The sequence below is a fragment of the Dromaius novaehollandiae genome, chromosome 6, assembly GCF_036370855.1.
Source record: "Dromaius novaehollandiae isolate bDroNov1 chromosome 6, bDroNov1.hap1, whole genome shotgun sequence".
NCBI classification, from domain to species: Eukaryota; Metazoa; Chordata; class Aves; order Casuariiformes; family Dromaiidae; genus Dromaius; species Dromaius novaehollandiae.
Window position 1 is genome coordinate 9,922,041 of NC_088103.1, and position 20,798 is coordinate 9,942,838.

At 52.2% G+C, this 20,798-nt stretch overlaps 1 protein-coding gene across 1 annotated transcript in view; it reads left to right on the forward strand.

Annotated features, from left to right (window-relative positions):
• The first annotated feature begins 3,027 nt into the window (after positions 1 to 3,027).
• The window catches only part of CDH23 (cadherin related 23), a 223,127-nt gene continuing 205,356 nt past the window's right edge, over positions 3,028 to 20,798 (forward strand). Inside the window, exons 1-2 of the mRNA XM_064513627.1 lie at positions 3,028 to 3,174; positions 15,434 to 15,505. Of these exons, the coding sequence (XP_064369697.1) occupies positions 15,439 to 15,505 (67 nt within the window). The 5' untranslated portion in view covers positions 3,028 to 3,174; positions 15,434 to 15,438. The remainder of the gene's footprint in view (positions 3,175 to 15,433; positions 15,506 to 20,798) is intronic.

Consider the following 20,798-nt stretch of genomic DNA (forward strand, 5'->3'; position numbering starts at 1 on the left):
GAGAGGGGGAGAAGCCCTGCAGTACAATTTCAAGGTTGAGTGAGTGATGCCGGGAGGCTGGGAAGGCTCTGGCTAGCTGCTCCGTGCTCTCCGGCAGGGTGGAGAGGAGATGTCACGGGACCTGGTTCAGAAAAAGGTTTCCCGGTAATGAGCCCGTGGAGAAAGGTAGGAATAGCAGGAAGGTTATCTCACCCCTCCCGCTCGCTGCTGTGCTCTCTGCCTGGTAGGACAGTCGCTACTTGTTATGGCCACTGATATGAGTGACAAGTGAGAGCATCCCTCTATTTGCAGTGTATCCCTTCATTTTAGCCCCCTTTTTTCCCACTCATGATTGAGCTTTTAAAACACAGCTGCAATGGCCTGTTCCCTACCTTGTGTGCTGTGCCTGCAAACAACATTGCTTCCCACAAACAGGAGCCTGGCAATCAGCACAGCAAGTTGGTCTGAGTTGTAAATGCATGACCAAAATGTCTCTCCTCCACCCCATTTTCCACCTAAACTTCTAGGGTTCCCGACAGGGTCCAACCTGCACACAGCCATGGCTGTTACTGCCCAAGCTCCTATGGTGGGTCGAGCTAGGTTAATTCTGGGTGCTGGACTTGCACTGGAGGATTTTCTAGGGAAGCTAAGGCGGCAGGGACCACCTCTTAATGCAGCCAGGTCCAGGTCAACTGCGAGGCCTCAGCTCCTTCCCTTCCCTTCCCACGTCTGCGCTGTGACTGCAGTGATTTTAAACTCTGGTCTCCTTAGGAAATGAGGATGTTCACAGTGAATATTTGTGCCCTCAGAACAACTTCTGGACTCGCTGGCTGATTTAAACCAAGCTTGACAGAGAGATGTAGGAGACAAGGTATTGAATTCTGTGATTTCTGTAAACCTCAGCAGAGAAATCCCACTAGTGCAGGGACAGGCTGCAGCACAGGCTCAACCTGATATTGGACAGCAGAGAATCCAAGCCTGACAGGCAAACCAGGAGAAACACGGCTTCAGTAGCCACACAATTTGTGGAGCTCCTTGGTTTGGAAAGGCCCCGCTGCCCGACTACCTTACATGCCGAAAGCTGCAGCGCACGGCCAAGGAACGTGAACTGCAGGAAGAGGGCAATGATTAAGCGTAAGAAAGTTGCACCTTTATTTAAATAGAAACGCTGACCTGAATTTATCATGGGAGTCATTAAGTGAGACATCAATTGCACAAAGCGAGAAGAGCTGCAAACAACCGGTCCTGAAATGTGCCTTCAAATAGCTTAGCATACAGTTTTGCCTCATTTTTCCCCCTTCTTGTTGTTTCCACCTCTAATTAGTTCCTTGATTTTTGAACAAATGGTGTCTGCATTGCTCAAGGTCTAAGTTAGGAGGGGTCACTGCTGAACAGAGAACAGCGTCGGGCCGAAAGCGGGGAGCGCAGCACCACGTTCCTGCAGCGGCTCCTGTTTCGCCCTACCCTGGGCTCACCACGGAGCTGCTGCAATGAGAGGTGGCTCATCACACCCAGCTGCTCTTGCAGGACTTTTTTTCCCTCCCCCCGCTTCTTGCAGCCACCCCCCTCTTGGCCCAGAGCAGACCCTTATCCAATTCAGATCAATCAGCACCGCAAGCTGTGGTAATTAGTTAATTAGCAGAAGCTGCTCAAGAGAGGCAAGGCTTAATTATCCCCTCCTGGAGGCCAGGAGAGACCCTTGTGCAGTGCTCCAGGAGGAGGGCAGCAAAGGTGAGTGTGCGGGGTGGTCCTGGCTCCTCCGAGGAGGGGTCCGGCAGCCGCTTTGGCAGCGCAGCCTGCGTTTGCTTGCTGTCTATTTGAGATGTTCTTGGTGGGGGGCTTGGGGAAAGGGGTGAGGGAGCTGGTGTGGCTCCGGGTTGGCTGCTTGGGCTCTGTGGCTTCTGAGAAAGCAAAAAATGGGGTGAAAGGGTTGGGTTTAGCTGTGTTTGCTAAAGCAGCTCGTAGTGGGGCTGGACCAGAGCGTGTGACTGGGGATGGGAGGTAGGAACTGGTTGCTGGTGGAGCAGCAGTGATATACTACGAGGCCTGGAAAAGCAGGGATGCTGCTCGAGATGGAGGTGCTCTGGTGGGATTAAACGTAGGGGAGGCTGCCTGCCTCTTGCCTGGCTTTGGGCTGAAGCGAGGAGCGTCTTGCCCAAGTGGTGCTGCGCTTGGGGCCTGGTCAGCAAGCAGGAGGTGTTCTAGATGCAGACGCACCGAGGTGGCTAATGACCTCTCCATGGGAACCAGAGGAGGCTGGTGCAGCACTAATTGCATGTGGGAGCGTGGCTTGCTCCCGCGTCCCCATCCAGCTACCTGTTGCTCTGCTCTCAAGCTGGGGAGGCCCGCGAGCAGGCTGCGCTCCACAGGCTCGTGTGTCCTCTCCTCGCCTTGCTGGGAAGGCTTTGGGGTGTTGCTGAGCCCCCAGGGCCGGAGGAGGCTTCTGCAGAAGCGCAAAGGGCCCGGGGAAGCGGGAGCCCGCAGCACCGCAGCGATAGAGCGGTGCCTCCAGAAACCACGGCTGCGGTGCCCGAGGGAGAGGCAGCAGCAAGTGCAAAACAACGGCAGCGCGATTCTCCTGGCGTGCCTCGGCGCGCCACGCTGATGCCAGCACACTGCCGTATCCCTTTCACGTTCATGTATGATTGATGCCGGGCCAGCGCGCTGCCTGCTCCCACCCGCACCGCCGTTGCAGAGCGCCCCGTTAGCGGGGACCGGCAACGAGGCCGAGACGAAGTTGGCGTGACACGAGCGTTTCGGGGTGGTGGGCTGCAGCGGCTCGGCCTTTCAGGGACAACTGTTGTCCTTCCACCGCGGGGACGGCTTCCCGGGGGTGGGCGAGCTGCTGCGCCGGGGGCGGCGGGGCCGGGATTTGGGAGCCGGCCGCGCTGCATCCCGCAAAGCCGCCGTCGGGGGGGGCGGCTCTGCGCGGCGGCGGCGCTGGAATATTCATTACCTGGCGGCGCGGCGCTGCACAGCGGCTGCCGCCGCGCTGCGCGGGCTCCTTCCCCCACCCCCTTCCTCCCCCCCCCCTTCCTCCTCCTCCTCCTCCTCCTCCTCCTCCTGCCGCCGCTCGCGGTGGCTTTCTCCAGGCTCACTTTTCCCCCCGTCGCCGGCCGCAGCCGCCGCCCGGGACGCAGCCATGGGGCCGGGCGCCGGGCGCTGACGGGGGGGCCGCGCCGGGGCCGCCGCCAGGTAACGCGGGGGGGGGTCGCGGCGGGGGGAGGCGGCTGCGGGGCGCCGCGCTGCTCGGCCGTCCGGAACCTCTAGTCCTGTAAATAAATGTATTTTTTTATTGCTTCCCCCAAGGGGGAGAAACTTGTCCGGGGTGCGCACGGTTATCGCGTTTCCCTATGGCGGGGGGGGGGGGTCTAAAAGATCCAGCAGGCCGGTTCCAACGGAAGTGGGCAGGAGGTCCGATTTCTCCCCTTTTGTGCAAAAAATATATATATATATAAAAAAAATCGTGTTCACGCCTGCTGCTCTGACCCCGCAACAGGAAGCGACCCCCCCCCCTCCTCTCCCCCCAGTCCCGGCTCTGCTTTTGGTTACGGTTGTCGCGCTGGGCTCGCAGCAGGCGAGGGGAGGCTGCAAACTTTCTTGGGCGAGCGGCGGCTCAACTCGGCGCGCAGCGGCTGCGGCGGAGGGCTGCGGGCTGCCTGCAGCCGAGCGGAGCTGAACTGCGGAGGAAGAGCTGGGGTTTTTTCCTTTAAGCCCCTCAAAATATACTAAATAGGAAAAAGAGCTCTTCAAAATCACAAACTTGCCCCGAACCGCTTTGCTTTATTTCTTAGGAGAACTCTTCATTTTAGATTTCTCTCCTTTGCTTGCACATCTTTTCATTAGTCTGCAACAAAAAAAAAACCCCAAATCTTCTTATTTAAATGCCTCTTTCTGGCCACCTGGAATACTGACCCCCTGCACGCATCCCGCTCCACGTTGGCCAAACATATTTGGCCTTGAGCTGGCTGAAGTCATCACTAGAGCTTTTATTTAAAGAAAACGCTCAAACTTTAAGAGCGCAGTCTGGTGATCAGCTAAATTTCATTAGCTTTCCTCTTAACATGCAGAGTTTGGGGCTCATTTAGGTAGATCTAAATTGTAGCCTTTTTGTGGCAGGGATCGCTTTTTCCCTTGTGTTGCTCTCTGGTCTGCTGTACACAGTTTCAGCCTCTTTGTTCCCAGCCGCAACTGAAGATTTTTGGATGCTACAGTAACCAAAATAATAGTCCGTGCCAAATTGCAATTAGAAATATAGGTGTGTGGCAGTGGCTTCATTGCCAGCGTTTAGTTAGGCAAATCTAAATCTTTGTTCTTAGTAGTAAGACCTGCCAAAAAATGAAAGCTAATAAGGGCACTGAATGCGAAGGCAATGCTGCTTTTTCTTTTTGAAAGAAGTGGGGGGAGAAAGAGTTGAGGTGGCTTTTTTTGACCAAATAGAAGGATGTAGAGGAAGGGAATGATTTGCTGTTTGTGTTTAGGTTGATAGCTGAACTGTGTGGAGGGGGTGCGAACTCAGACTCCCCACTGCAGGTAGAAGAGGGAATAACTGTGGTGCGGGTGGGTGTGCGGGCTGGCGCTGGCTGGGTTGTGCTCGCAGCACCCGACTTGCCAGCTTGCTTCGCTTCTCCTCTCCACCAGCGTTACCTGGAGCAGGGATTTGTGCCGGTGCCTGGCTGGGAGGACACCAGACCCCGCTTTGCAGCAGGTCCCCCGGTATGGCAGATGTCAGGGGGTCGGGGAGGGCTGCCAGAGCATCTGTGCCAACTGCCCGCCGTGGCAAAGGCTGCCCACCGCGTCTGCAGCTCCTTGCTGGAGCCTTCCCGGTGCATCGTGCCGGCCAGCAGCCTGGGATGCCCCGCACTGGTGGCATCGGCGCGTGTGAGCACTATGGGTGACAGCTGGTGCAGAATCTCTTATGGGGTGAGATATCCTGGTGGGAAATCCAGATTTGTCAAAGTTGAAGGGGATATTTTTTTTTGGGGGGGGGGGGGGGGGGTTGTTAATGTTGTCTTTCCTTCTCCCCTGCCCTGGGGAAGGAAGAGAGGGAAATCCCTTTGCAATAAAATTTGTTTCTCTTCCACTCCGCCTCCCTCCCCAGTGCAGAGCTGCCTCTTGTATCAGAATGCAAATCGTATGTCATGTAGCACAAAGTCAAGACTGTGTTGTGAAAGTACAATGTTTTGTTTTAAGACCAAGTTGTAAAACACCTCGTTTTATGGGAAACTGTAAAAATTGATGCTCTACTCTTTTTTTTTTCTTTTTTTTTTCTTGTGTTAAGTGGGAGAGATGATGCTTGGAGGAGGCAGGAGTTGCAAGCCTCAGCTATTTGCTGGAGTTGCCCACGCGCCCCAGGGCTGGGCATAAGAAAGGCACCAAGTGGGTGCTCCAAGAGGCTCCCTGTCTCCCCAGGGTCTTTGCCTGAAAAAGGCAGGGAGGTTGCACAAGAAACACTTTCTGCTGCCCACCCATAATAATCTCCAGACTAACCTACCGTCTGAGGCACAGTGGCTGCTTTGCTAACCTAATGGGGTTATCCAGAGAATAAGGACATGGAGATCCCCTTTGGAGTCTTCCCCAGAAGCAGCTGGGGAGGGCATCTTAAAAAGGACTTAATGTGTTAAGTTCCTTAGTCGAGTTCTGCACAGATGGTCTTGAGCACAGATTTTTAAGGTTAAAAAGTGTTAGGAGGCAGGATGGCTTGGTGAGGGGCTGGCCTGTTGGCTCTCATTAGGTGTAAAGCACCCCAGCTGTTCCCAGTCCTGTTCTGCAGGAGCACAGGCTCAGCTGTGGGTTTGCTGTGTGATTGCCTGGCTAGTTTAGCTGCAGGTTTGCTCTCGGACTAAATGCTTACTTACGCTTTTTGAGCATAAAGAGTTCAAAGCGTCTCCAAGAACTTCTGCTCCCCCAAATCCTACTTGCTGCAGTAAGAATTTCAATTATGTTACAGGAGGATGAGGGTTAGTTTGGGGGTTTTGTGGCCCAAGACCTACAAACATTAAAGTTCACACTTTACTTGATGATTGCATTGCTGTTGGATCCTATGAGGGCTTGTCAAATCTGCAGCTGCAGTGGGGAATCCCAGTGGCTTCCACAGGACTTGCCTGAATTTTGCAAATATCCAGGATCTTGCCTGTGCATCAGGAAGCATCAGGGGCTGGAACAGCCTTTTTGCATGTGCAAGATCCAAAGCTTGATGCTTTGAGTGTGGGCAGGAAACCTTTGGTTGTGGAGGAAGGATCCAGTGGATTCTCCCTGCCACGAGCTGCTCTTGGAGCTCTGTGTGCTCTCAAATCTCATGGTTTTTAGCCTGTTAACATGTTAGTGCATGGCTCGTGGGGTCTGGGGACCAAACTGCTTTGCTGCAGTCCTTGCGTTTGAGGTAACAGCTGCTTCCCAGCTGTCTGTCTTGGAGTGTGCGGGGGGCAAAATAACTGGGGAGCAGATGTCTTGGTGGCAATGGGGGTGTGTTGGTGCTGGGGCTGTTTTAGCTTGAAGAAGGGCACGTGGGAAGGGGCTGGCTGAGCTACTGGGTCCTCAGCCGTGGCTGGGGTGTTAGGAGAGATTACACAAATAGGCCTGTCACAGGTGGTGGTCTGCTTGCTAATCAAAATAGCTTCTTGTCTGCTGAATGCCTTGTTTTTTCCACTTTGTTCCTCCTGCTTTTGGGCACTGGTGTGGCAGTAGTTGGGACTGGTAGATTCTCTTTCTTCCCTGAATAGCCCCATCTTTCATTCCTCATGCTCTCTCCACCACTTTTTTCCTCCCTAAAATTTCAACCTGGAGTGATTAGCCACAGCGTGCCCACGGTGTTACTGCATCAGGCAAAGCGTCGCTCTTATTAGCTCGAACAGCTAGTGGGCCTTGAAAAGCCCTGTTGCAGCAAAGTGCCTCTCGCTGGAAGTTAAGTGAGCTTTGTGCAAAAGCAGCAAGGACACTTTGGTCTTGATTTGGATGAGGCAAGAAATGGGCTGAGGGCTTTTGCAGCCCACGGTGCTTAGTGTGATTTCCGCTCCTCCGAAGCGCCCCTATTCCTCCCTCTCCCCAAGAGGCTGAAGCTGCCAAAGGAATGAACAAATAAACCAAGCAACACAGCTATTTAGCAATGTCCATATCCGAGCTGGAGGTGGGGAGAAGGGGCGAGACCCTGGGTCTTGGGCCGATGGGGGCTTTAACTAGCATCTTGTGTCCTCTAAGGAAGACGGAGTGGAAGAACCAAAGTACCTTTTTGGGCAGGGCCTGGAAATGCAGTGTGGCTGCCAACTGCCAGGAGTTCCCGCGTCTGCAGCTGGTGGTGTGCAAAAACTCAGCACCAGCTTCCAGAGCACTGCTAGCACCATTGCAGCTGTACTTTCCCCTCCCTCCTCCTGTGGCAGAGGTGAGGCTCACTGCCGAAGCTGCGGCCGACGCGGAGGTGCTGTGCCAGTCGGGCCCCGTCCCCGCCAGCATAGGGCCATCCTGGCTTGCAGCTCCCCGCGGAGCCCCTGCCTTGGCTCCGGGGCTGCAGGGCCCAGCCTGAGCCGGAGGGCTGGAGTAAGAGTGGTCTCGTGTGTGTCTAGTAAGTGTATCTTTTATTCTGTAAATGGAGTGGGCAGTATTTAGATGAAGGCTTTTTTCTTTTTAACAAGACAACATCTGTGAAGTGGAATGAAAAAAAAAAAAACACCCCCCCCCCCCCCCCGAAACGCAGGAGTTGTGTGATTGCATTTGAAGCAGTGTGGGCAGCAGTGCCCTAGGGTTTGTAAGTGCAGGCTGTGTGGGAGTGTTACAAACTCGCTCAAAAACCTAATGCCCAAGCCTGAGGGTGCAGGACACTGCTCCTGCGTCGTTCTGATGGTGGAGCGTGGAAGTTCAGCCAGGCTGCTGCCAAGCCTCCTCAGCAGGCAGGCCTCCTGCCTTCAGGGCGCAGAAGAAGGTGCCCGGTCTCCAACCACCCAGCACGCTTTGGGTCTGGCCTTAAGGACCTTTACACTTGCCACTTTGTCCCTTGCTGTGTGCTTTTAAGAGTCTGGAGAGAGGTTCCTGTCCTGTGAAACCAGACTATGCATGCCACTTCATTGAGGTTTATCTTCCTAATTTTTTAAGGAAAACATCTCCTAAAGCGATAATTCCCAGCCATCCTCCCCCTGCCTTTTTTTCCTGCTTTAGCTCAGCTCTGTTGCTGTTGGCAGCTCTTCCACCTTTTCATCCTGTGTTGCCACCGCGTGCTGCGTGGCTCTGCTGCTCCTGCGTTGCCTGGTGCCCGCACGCTGGGCTCTGCCGGGGCGGTGAGGAGGTGGTGTGCTCGCTGGGTCTCTGTGCCTCATCCCTGCGTGCCTCCTGGTTGGCACCGCCGCTCCAGCGCAAGCAAGCGCTCGTGAGGGCTAATCGCCATAGGCATCGTAGCAACCGGTTGGGGAGACTCTGCAGAGCTGTTGCTGCCCCACTCGCAAAAATGGGCATCTCCTCTTCCCTCTGCCTGAGCGGGATGCTGCCTTCATGCAGGAGGCCACGTGGCTGTCCCTACTGCAGCGAGGAAGGAGGTCCCCCCTTCCTGCTCATCCCCAAAGTGTTATTCCGAGTGTTGCATGAACCAAGAGGTGAATGTGATGGGGTTTTTGATGCCGTATTACCGAGTGACTTCATGCAGAGGTACTGTGGTTGGACCGTGCCGTGGCGGAGAGTTTGCCAGTTGTGCGCACAGAGCTGTGCCCTTTGCGGGGGATTTTATGGCAGTTCCACCTACCTGGAAAACTTGTGTCATGTCCAACCCTGATGATGTTTTCCTGAGCGGGTGAAAAAGTTTCCGCTCAAACACAGTGTTCCTCTGGTTTTGAGCTTTTTGCTAGACACCACGCTAATGTTGTCTTGCAGCTAAGAGTTGCTTCTTATTGGAACAGCAAATACCATCTCCCAGCTCAGAACAAAATATTTCAACTCCTTTCCTTGTTTTGTAATCAGAGTAAACTGCTGCAAATACGGCATTAATAGTTGTTAGTTAATAACAGCGCTGCTTTTTCCACTGGAAGAAAATTTTAAATAACGTGAGTTGGTGTTAGGTGCCTGCGGAGAGCCTTGGACTCGATGTCCATGTGCTTCGCTGCCAGCTGGGGCGAAAATGCCCATTTCTCCAGCCTTGGCTTGACTTGTCCTGCATCAAAGGCGCTGCGAGGCGGAAAGGGGTCTCTGGCTCTCGACGGGGCGGCGAGCGGTGGCCCTCGGACCCGAGAGGCAAGCTTGAAGCGCTTCTCTGTGCGTGCTGGAAAAGGGGGAAAAGTGGCACTCTGACTCCCTCTCCGAACCCGGTGGCTATGCTTCGTGTTCTCCGTCCTTCCCCCCGGAATGCATACAAATGGGCTGGCCTGTATTTATTTAACAAGGGAATTTTTTCCTTCACCACAGGGAATAGAAGAAAAAAAGGGCAAATTTTTTCAGTGGGAACAAATCTCATTTTCAAGAGTCCTGACAAAATGAGCCATAAAATTACAATATTTCAAAGTGCTTCGTAATTCTAGCGCGGACGGCTCTTCATCATGGAATCTGAAAGCCTTGAAAATATAAAACTCATTAGATTAAAATAAACCACCTACTGTGTGGAAGAAAAGCTTATTTATCAATATCAATTTACTTCTGGTTACCCTGTTCTGCAATTTGTTATTTTTAGGAATTATGATTTGTGTATTGCTCATGCCAATGTGTGGTGGGGAGGGGGAGAATTAATTCCTTTTCCCCCCATTTTGAAACCCTACTTAATCTCAAGATCTAGCTGAAAGCCAACAGAGAAAGGTGAATTTCTAGCAGCACTTCCAGTTCAGGGGGCAGAGCAGAAGAGCTGGGTTGTGTGCGTTGCAGATGGTGACCAAGGAATAGAAGATGACAGCTTTGGCAGGGATTGATGGGGAGAGCGCTGGTGTGAGCCAAGAGCCCTGGGACCCACGTGCCATCAGGGCACTGGGAGGAGGCCCCTCCCGGGGGGTGAATGCCATGTGCCTGATGGGATCCCACCTAGCTTCTTGGGGACTTTGTCTCTGCTCATGAAGGAACAGAGGTGGCTGGTGGCACCTCCAGCTGCTGGACTCCCTCCTGTAGAAGCAGGTTGTGGGGGTGGTTGTGGGGCAGAGCTGTTGTCCCCTCTGGAGGAGAGGCTTTTGGGGAAGGGCTGAGAAGGCAGGTACTTTCTCTTTTTTCCGTGGTGAGCGGTGCCTTGCATGAAAGCCGTTCGGGAGACACTTTGATTTACACTTTCATTTCTTCTTTATGCTCCTGGAACAGCGCAGAGCAAACAGAGACTGACACTATAAATTTGAGGCACAAATCTTGTGGTGATGTTTGGGGACGAGAAGACTGGGTGTTTGTGTGTGGGGGGGGGGGGGAAAAGGGGCTGGGGGTTCAGGACGACTTAAAAATGCTGGTAACAGCTGAAATGTGAGAGCATCTCTGCCAGCAGGGCACAGAAGCTGCTGCTCTTCTGGTGGAAGCAATTAAGGGTGTTTTGTGTGTCTGCTAACTGCTCTCATATACAAGTGCCCCAACGGGGCATTTAAAAATAACCAATACAGGTGCACAGCCCATAAGCTGATGCTCAAGCAACCTGAGGCCGATACGCAGCCCGGGCTCGGCGGAAGCGGCCGTGTCTCTGCTGGTGCCCATAATCCTTATAGGTGAGATGTTGGCGGAGGCTCTGGGTCTCGTTGCCAACTTCCCTGTGATGAATTTGCGCTGGGCGTGCGGTGAGCCGGAGCATGCGCCTGCTGAGCTCCCTCTGCAGTAGCGGCTGTTGCTTTTAACCAAGCAGGATCCTTCTGAAAGATGCACTGCTATTATTTTTATAGTTATTTTAGTTAATAGTTTAGTTAATTAATATAGTAATATTATTATTTCTGCACGGATCTGTCCCTGAGCCTTTGAAACCAAGGGAGACGCAGTCCTTAATAGTCCATAGAGAGTCCGAGTTGCACAAGATGCTAAAAGATGCCTCCTAAAAGATGTCCCCTACCACCCCAGCTGCTCAATCTGTCTGTGGCTGGGCATGTGGAGAAGCTGTGGCTCTGCCCCAAGCCCTTGACTCCCTTGCAGACCACTGATTTAGCTGTGCAGGAGCTTCCAATTCATGTCTGTCCCTATTTAATGGGGTTCTGCTGGCTGCTTCCCGGGCCCTGGGGACCTGTTGCTGGTGGACAGGGGAGTCTCTGGTTTAACATTAGTGCTTTTGCAGCCAGGAGATGCCAGTTAAGTTCCCAGAGCTGACTTGCCCAGAAACATTATTATGCTGGATACTGCATGGAAAACCGCCTATGAAGAGCCTCTTTCAGGCATAAGGTACAATTTAATACGCTCTTAGTCACAATTTTAAAGTTCTCCCCTGAGATTTTTCAATCCTGTTCTGAAATCTGCGATATTTGAGTGAACCATCTCTGAGAACCAGTGAAGAGCTGCAATATTAATGAAGACAGACAAAATCAAAATGACATTTCAGGCAATTACTTACATAATGAAGTGACTGACTTGGAATATACAATATTTAGATTTATCATGACGCTTGAAAGGGATGCTGTCAACTGGCTTCATTTCTACATCGCGCAAATTGTTTTTTCCACTGCCCTGTTGCTTTTTAAACGTGGTCTGTGAAGCTGGAAAATGATGTTTCCACTCACTTGGGCTTATAGCGGAGCTATTTTAAAAGAAAGCGGCTGTTTTCCTCGATGGCCTTCTTGCACAGCAGAAGGCGGAGGGAGCGCAGGGGTGCAGTGCCTCGGTCTGCTGCTGCTTTCTGACGGCAGCAGAAAGTGCTCGGCTCTGCACTGGGCTTCGACGCAGGCAGGCTGGCTGCCCGGGGCTGGGGGAACGGGCTGGGGGATGTCCGAGATTGCTCCTCTCTGAAATCCATAAAGGGAGGGAGGAAACGGAAAGGTTTTGATTTTTGTGGGCAGGGTTTGTGTTTGGGCTTTTTCTTTGTTAGGAGAGTCTATTTTGCTTTTCTTGGCTGAATCCGAGGGATTGAAGAACCTGATGTGAAGCGAAGATGCCTAGTTCCTGTGGAAGAGGCATTTTTAAAAAATTTTAGAAATTGGTTTTGAAATGTTGTATTGACATTTAGCACTTGTAATTCCAAAATTCATCAGGACAGAAAAGGTGGTAGCAGAAGGCTGAGCTCTCCTGCTCTGAGCAGAAGATCGCAGCCTGCCTCTCTGACCTGCGACAAGTTCTCCATGGAAAATGGGCAGATTGACGTGGTGTGTATAAACAGTGCTGATCCCAAATGTCTTCTCAGGCTCTTGATGAATTTCCTAAAGATGTGCAAAAAGGACCACAGTACTGTTGTTCTTACCTACGCACACACCTTTTCCTCCTAGAGGAACTTTGATGGTAAAATAGCTCAAGAAATTAGAATTTAAGGCCTTTTTCTACCGAGAAGGTGATAGAGTTGTTATGAACTATCTTCGCTGACAAATCCATCAGTAAAAATAAAATACGGGTAGCTATTACTTTGAAGCTCCCTTTGAAGTGTCTGCCCATTTCTGCAGAGATAAGGCTTGTCCTCAGAGGTGAGGACCTGGTGAGCCCCCCTGCCGTATGCTGTGCCTCGCTGGTGTAGGGTGCTTTTTAGGGTGACAGCAGGACGCAGACCCCTTGAGTCCATAACTGTGGTCGGAGTTGCAGTCTTGGCACCACAAAGACTCCTTCAGGTAACTCTGGGTGCTATCTTTGCAATTCTATGTCAGTGTTTGTGCAGCAAGGCTCTGGGAAGCAAAGGCTGAGCTGCTGCTTTTGGGATGAGCTGGGAGCAAGCCGGTGTGCAGGGTGATCGGCTGGGCTTTTGGAGAAGCTGTCTGCTCGGTGGTAGTGGATGCTACCCCATTGGCAGTCATGCATATTGCAGCATTTTATTCAGGTCTGTTTTGGTGATCTGTTCTCCAGGCACTGCAAGTACCGAGTGAAATGAAGCTTGCTGTGCAGATGACCGCTAGTACATGTTGCAGGTCCCCACTTGGGCGGGTAAATGGAAGATGCAACTTATCACTTGTTTCAGCCCTCACAGGCTGGGTCAGTACTTTGTCTCAGGTGGGAGCTGCTTATGCATTTAGCTCTGGGAGCCCTGGGTTCATCTTTGTTTGCTGACCAAAAGGCTAGTTGTCACAAATTCTCTTTGCCTTTGATGTCGCTCAGTCCTGTCCTCCAGGGACTGGGTCAGCTGTTCAGCAGGTGTGCTGGTTACCAGCTCAGCTGTGCCAAAATGTTGCCCCTGCTCACAACTTTCATAGCACCTGGAAAAGTGCTGAGAGCTTTGGAGATGGATCACCAAGACATACTGCCTGCCTCAGAGAGGGATCTTTGGATTCCCACCAGGACTTCTGCTGCACTTAGAGACTTATGTTTGCCAATAACTTAGATTCTGCTCCTGCAAAGTCAAGCTAATGCAACCGATTGCTACAAAGAGAGGAATGGGAGCGTTGCATGGATATGACGGGGGTTATGCACACATATTGCTTGCTCTGTGTAAGCTGCTTGGGGTTTTCTGTTGGGCCTATATGCTGTGTGATATCTATATAATTTATACTTGCCTGCTGGATGGGATGCTTAAGCTATTACGTGTATGAATTTCCATGTAAAGCAGAACTTTCCTGTGGTTTTTGTGGGGTTCTTGGGTTGGTTCCATAACATCTTTATATTTAATCATATGCAAACCATGCAAATATGTGACCATACTAAAGAGCTCCCTCTTACTTTTTTATTCTTCTGCTTTATCATGAGAGGTCTCGTGCTGTATTAAATGCTAAGCCTGGGAAATTCTAGAAGCAAAGTGGGATGCAGACGTGTCTGTTTGCATGCTGATCTGCTCCAGGTGCCCTTGCAGTGCCTGTTTCTCAGCCGCCCTGGTGTTTTGAGAGGTTTGGATGTGCATGGGCAGGGTTTTTTTTGGGTTCTGCTTTGTACTCTGAAATCCTGATGTGTCTTCAGTGATTCCAGGTCAAGCCTCCCACGCAGCTCTGCCAAAACATCTTAAATCCTGATGCTGATCACTCACTGCTGTGTCACTCCCGGGCTCCCAGGCTGGGCTGCTGCAATAGCTCTTCCTTACCTTCAGTGTTTTGCTCAAGCAGCTCATCCCAGCTGGGAACTGCAGGGCTTCTGCGGCTCCAGGGCTGAGGAGTTCACTGTGACTTGTCCCCTTTCATGAGATGAGCAACCATCCTTTGAAAAGTGAAAATAAAACACACCTCTTGTGTGTGGCTGAGAGCAGAATCTGGGTCATCTTTCCCCAGGAGTGAGAAGCAAATGCCCCCAGCTTGTGTGCTGGAATAGGACAAATGACTCTAGAATATCTCAATTGGCTTTGGGGTTGTGCCAGGGTTGTGTCTATCCCATTTGCTGGCTGGGTTGCGGGGGAGGAGGAGAGGATGGGGAGGGAAGGATGAGGCTTCCTATCGCGTGCTGTGGTGCATAGCAGAGCTGTAAGGATGTCCCTGCTTTCAGTTTGGCACTTGCTGAAAGGGTGTTTTGGACCACATGACATGAAAGCGGTAGTGACTATACATGGCATTAGCTAGCTGGTCTCTGAGGTTGTGTGCGTGGACGATGATCGGCTCAATAAATAGAAAGGTGAGCGTGGAGGTAGCTTAAAGAAAGCAAACGAACTATGGAGGTGTAACTACTTGGCTCCTTAACTTCTCTTTATGGGAGTTAGGCAGAGCATGATTAAGGGAGATGTGGTGCCTTGAAAGCCAACAAGGGGAAAGAATTGCTTAGAATAACTCAAAAAGGCTCTAAATAGAAGTGACAAAATGTAAATGGAGCAAAAAGAGCTGGGTGTTGCTGGTAGAGATGAGATCTAAAAGGCTGCAGGGACAGTTTTCCCCAAGGAGCTGGAAAAAGCCCCAGTGCTTGACACAAGTAGACTTGCACTTACTGGGATGCTCCTCTGGAGGAGATGGCCTTGCTCAGCCAGTGTCAAGGGCACCATAATCCCTTGAAGATTTCTTGCGCCTATAATTGCTATGAGGCCACGTAATTTAGCACTGTTGACCCAAGCAGCGCTGCTTTGGGGAGCTGCGGGTGTCTTTATTAGCTGTTCTCTGAAAGTTGAGAGGCTGGGGGCTCCAAGTGGAAAGTCCTGCAGGAGCCTGGTGCTGCCAGCTCTAACTAGTCTCCTGGGCAGTGGCCAGCTGTAACTGGGAACAGTGGTTTGAGGGGAAAAATACTAGGTTTCAGGGTCTTGAGTTGTCTCCTTTTTTGTTGTGCAGGGTGATACCAAGAGTTCTTCTGGGCTTCTGAAGTTCACTGATGAAATGCCCTGTATAAGACTTAAGCATTAGCAAAAATGACCTTTGGGGTTTCTCCTGGCTGCCTGTATCTGCAGTGTCAGGGCAGTAATATGCAAGCTGGGACAGGACTATATCCCTGCATGTGTTTTGGGGAGGCAAGAGATTAATACTAATGAAGTGCTGGACTTGATGTTGAATTTCTTCCTTGACAGGAACCATGAAGTGTCACACTGCTGCCAGCAACTTTCTGCTTTCCCTCTTGGTCTTGGATTTGGTCTCCTTGGGTAAGTAAAGTTTTGACCTGTTCAGTGTCCTTTTCTCCCTCTTTTTCTCTGTGCTTGGGCCTCAATGACATGAAAGCAAAACCCCTCCAAAATGCAGAAGCATTGGTGCTCCTTCCTGGCTCAGGTGAGAGGCTCTTGGCCGCTGGGTAGCCGTCCCAGTGGTCCCAGCTCTGGTGGCCCTCTGAGCAGGGGGAGCAAAGCCAGTGGGAAGCTGAAGGGCTGGTGGAGTGAGGGATGCCAGAAGAGAAGAGAGCATCTGTCCTCATCATGGTGATGTGGCAAAGGATCCGGCAGCTGGCCCTGTCCCCAGCAGAGGGCAGTGGGAGATGCATGCAGGCCCAGTAATTAGGGCAGAAAGGGGACTGGGATCTCTCTGTATTAGCATCAGTCAGATGCAGTTGAGCTGTTATTGCCTGTCTGGGGATTTAGTCTCATTTTTGTGATATATAAGGCTAATATTTGCTGTGTTTGTGGTCTCCTAGTGAATATCTAAAGGTACAGCGGTATTGCTGTGGCGATGAGGGGGACGTTTGGATGGTATGGAGAAGCAGACTGTCTGTCACTGTGGTACATGGTCTCGTGGACCTGTGTGGTGTCCTCCCATACAGCAGGTTTTCTTTCAGTGCTTGTGAATAAAAGGGTGCACATGGGGCCAGATGTCCCCTCTTGGAAGAGGGTAGATAGGGTTAGAAGGAGGCTGAAGGGAGGGAGATGCTGGTGAACCCAGCAGCAGTAGATGTTTCTGCTGTATCTGAGTGGGAAGGCCAAGGCAGCTTCTGGACAAGGGTTCGTCAAGTCAAATCTGGCAGTGGACCTGATGATGGGCACAGTGGTAGGGCACGGCAGGCTGCAGGATGCTTTAGGAAGATCAGCTTCAGGCCAGTGATGTTCCCAATCTCCCTTAGCATGGTCACCTTCACCTCAGTTGTGGCTGGAAGCCTCTATGGCCTGAGGAGAGAGGCCGAGTGCTGAAACTGGGTCACTTGTGGTGTCCAGTCTCGTGTGGATGAGGCACAGGGCATGATATATTGCTAACTGTCAGATCTGCCTGGAAACAGGAAAGTTTGGAGAACGTGTTAATTCCTTCCTGCCCGGATGCTCTTTGATTCCTGCTTTTCTTCATACCCTCCCTGAGGCTGGCTAGTGACAACAGTTTAGTAATGCATCGCTTTTCTTAGGTGGGTAGAACCATAAAGGAGGCATCGGTTGTCCCTCCTTGTCCCTCAGCAGCTCCCGGTAGCGAGAGCTGCTGCCGAGGGAGTGTGGGCAGAGAGGGAGAGGATGGTATTCCCCTGTGAAGTCTGTCTGCGGGGAAGTCTAAAGGATGTAAATAAAACCTAAAGGAAATGAGAGGGAGCAGACAAGGCGTGGATGCAAAACAGAAGCTATTTAACTGCAGAAGTATTACCGTATCATGTGGCAGGACTGACTGTGCTTTCAGCAGCAAAATTATTACCTGAACCATGCTTTAATATATGCTGTGCAGGAAGTAACTCCTCTCAGAGCTGCAAAAAAAAATCTCCCCTCTAATTCCAACTGGAGTATTTGCCCGCTCGTGTGAGGCTTGTGGGAAGGCAAAGGCTCTTGTGCTCGGCCGCAGAGCCTCCTGCGGTCAGCTTTCCCGCTGGCTGCTGGGCATCCGCCCCGGGAGAGCGGGGAGGTGATGCTCTCCATCCTCCCGGGCACGAGGGGAGTCCGGCCTGGGTGCACGCTTGCTGGGGTGGCTGCGCTCTGGTGTCACAAGCTGGTTGCACAGGAGGCTCTTGAGCCAGATTTCAGTGTATTGCTGGGTACTAGAAGCAGGGGGGGGGGAAGCGTATAGCAAAGCCCCATGGAAATTGGGATTGTTGCATGAATGGGCTAAACCCTGCGGCGGCTGGTGGGGGGGGGGGGGAGCGGGAGCAGAGGGGTATCTGCCTGTGTGATACTTGCTGATAAATCATAGCAAGCAGGAGTCTGTTGGGTAGCACTGTGCCCTTTGAATAAGGGCTTTTTTTTTCTTTCCTCCCTACTAAAGCCTCAAGATGGCCTGCCCAGATTGGCAGCCTGATTGAGCAGTCGGTGTGTGCCACTAGCCATGACTGACAACGTGGTCAGTCTCCCTGCGGTGCTGTCTTGGATCCAGTGTTAGCCTTGGTAGTGAACTGCCCTGCCGTCCTTCTCTGGGGGGAGAAAAAGAAAACCAGCCCAGCTAGCCCTCTACCCCAGTCTGAGCCTCGAAACTTGCCCCAAGCTAGCAGGCGGAGAGGTCTCTTGCCACGAGCGGCCCAAATCCTCCCTGAGCGAGCAGCGGGACTGTCGTCTCTGCTCGCTTGGTTGGAGACTTGCTCATCCAGCCCTTCCTTGTGCCGTCCATCACGGCGTCGCTGGTGTTTGCAGCCTGGCGCGGTGCCCCGCTGCCCTGGCGCCTGCTCCGGGCACCTTGCTGGCCCCAGCGGACAGGCGGCCGCAGAAGCGGCCAAGCCCCAGGGAGGCAGTGGAGGGAAATGGGAACTTGGAGGTGCGTAAAAAACATAGTATATCAGACCCTGCTCTCTTCCAACTCCTGCCCTGTCCATGGCGTGGCTGTCATCTCCCCGAGGAGGGCCTGCCCTAGATGAGCAAACCGTGGCACAGTGCTCCTGCTCTGGAGCAGGAGGAGAGAAGTGCATGAACACCCCGCCATATGCTGCAGGGACTGCAGTCAAGGGCACTGCTCTTTCCCGAAGACTTGCAGATCTTCTGATGAAGCAATCCAGCACAGGAAACCTTGGAGTTATAGCTTGCCACGCTGCAGGAGGAGTTGGTTTGGTGTGTTTTGAAGAGGCTGGTTTTGTCTCTGCAAGGCAGAGAGGAGCACAGCAGTGAGATCTGCCTGGTCCTACCAAAGCTATGGCTCTGGTCATCAGAGGTAAAGAGCAAGCGTCTCATCTTTGGGCTGTGTGGGGCTGGAGGACACTAACTGGAGGAACTGCTCTGAGAGTACTGTGCTCTTGCATCAGCAATGGCCAAGGATGTGACCCTGAAGGGCCAAGAAGCAGCATTTTTAAGGAATAAATTGGAGCAGGAGTAGAAGATGAACAGGGAAGAAAATCTCCCTGAATGTCAAAACAATGCTGACCTTGATCTGTTGAAGCCTGTTGACCTGTTAGTGCCACCTGAAGGAGCAGGTACTAATGCAAGGGCAGGAATAAAGGGTCAGAGAGTGTGTTGGAAGTTTTTCTGTTTGTTTTCCCTGATGGATGTGTCATGCACCTTGCAGAAAGGGCTGTTGCCCTGCTGTGGGGCCCCATGTAAGAAATGTGTTGTGATACTGTGGTGAGATGTCCTGTCGTCATAGATGTGTGGTAGTGGCAGTCTCCCAGAAAGAAAATCCCATTGATGATCCATTGGATCCACAGGTGATGTAAAAGCATGCCTGGTTCACAGTGATGGGATGCCTTTGGGAAGGTGTGGAGAAAAAAGGACTTCAGAACATGTGGTGGCATAGCTGTGATTACTGAATGAGCCTGAAAGCGTGTGAAAGCGCCAGCATGCTGAGCCAAGGAAACATTGACAGTCTCGGATTAAATGTAGGAAAACTTTTGGCCATCCCCAACGAGGTGTTGGAGAGCTGTGTTGTGCAGCCTGGCTTGGCACCTTCTGGTGGCAGCCAGGTAAGAGCTTGGCTCTTCTGAGATGGGAGAAGGTCTCTGAGGGTGCCCCGAGGAGTGACCAGAGGGAGAAGCTGGCCCTAAACAAGTGACAGATGTGCAGCTCCATGGTGAGATGTCACCTGAGAGGGGTAGTTTGGGACTGTGTGGCTGCATGGGTTGGTCTAGCCACCCTGGGTGGCCTTGGTTTGAGGCAGCGTTTGTTGACTTGGAGGCAGTGTCTGTGGGGCAGTTTGAGGAAAGAGGGAGAGGGCAGTGGTCTCCTGGCCTCCCTGCTCTTGCAGGCTTTCTTTCCAGCTGGCGTGAGTTTTCCAGGAGAGAAAAAGGGGAGGGAAAAGCCAGATTTTGATGCCTCTGTGAGCTGTGCCAAGTGTGAGCACAGGGCAGCTGAGAAACCTGCTGGCTTCCATTTTCTAACTTGCTTCCAATGATTTTTTTTTTTTTTTTGGATGGCCTCCATTCATCATACTGTGCATCTTTTGACCCAGATTTTTGTATAATTCGGACACTCTCTCTCCATCCCACGCTTCCCTTCCGAACGCTGCCAGTCCACCAGAGCGGTGACAGCCCCCGTCACAGATGGGCCTTGCTCCTTGCCCTGGGACTCGCAGCAGGAAAGCTAAGGCCTGCCCCAGCACCCTGCCGCTTGCATCCTGTTCCAGCTCTGAGGTGCCAGTTGCCCTCCTGTCTTAACGTTAGATCCTGTGTGCTGGCGGACTGATGGTCTGAATGCATCCCGGCACCTGGTAAAGCTGTTTTTGGAAGATGCAACCTATTTTTAGTACGCTGGTAATATTAAGAAAATTATTTTTGAAATACAGCAGTTTGCAGAAATGACTGCCCTACAAGAGTAAGGCCACGTACCCTCAAAGGAGGAGGGAGGAAATGTGCTTTCCTGCAGCAGGTTTGCAATGGAGCTGCTGTAGCTCCTGAAGCTGTTCTGTATGAAGCACCTCACTTGAGAAAGCTTCTTCCCATCAGCGTGTGCAGACTCTGGCAGTTCCTGTATTTATTTATTACTGGCAGGCCCTTTAAGCTGAAAGTAAAACATGAAACAGGCAAGCCCCTCTCCTGGAGAAAGACCCCACGTGCCAGTGGAGAGAGCTGCTTGGTGGGTTTTATTCTTGCCTGCCCCCTCCAAAACCTGCTGGCACTGGAACACCGGTTGGGTTTGTGTGAGCGTCGAAGCCTCCAGAGATGCCATTAGCTCTAAATAATCTGTTTTGTCTACGTCCTTTTCACTTTCTTTCCAGGTGCTTAACTCTGGAGGCCTAGATTGAAATGTGCCTTTGCAGGGGGACTGTCACCAGCACTTTCCCAGCTTGCTCCTCTCGAAGTGCAGAGCAAGCCTAGTGCCGTGGGAAAGAGGGCAGCGTGGGAACTCCCTGCCTTGTTATGGAGGGGGCATTTTGCGGAGAGCCCTGGTAGAAGTCAAGGTTGTTCCTGTCCCTGCTGTCCCCACAGCCTGTGGGGCACTTAGGGTGTCTTGCACCCCTGAGTGCCGGGTCCGCAGGGTGCTGGGTGTCCCTTCTCGCTGCCCGAGTGCGGCCCCGAGGCCTCCTGGGGTGGGTTTCCTGGGGTGCTGCACTGCTGAGCGATGCCAGGTATCCGTGAGAGTGCCAGACTCGCTCTGGGATTGTCCCTGTGTTAATCCGAGCTTC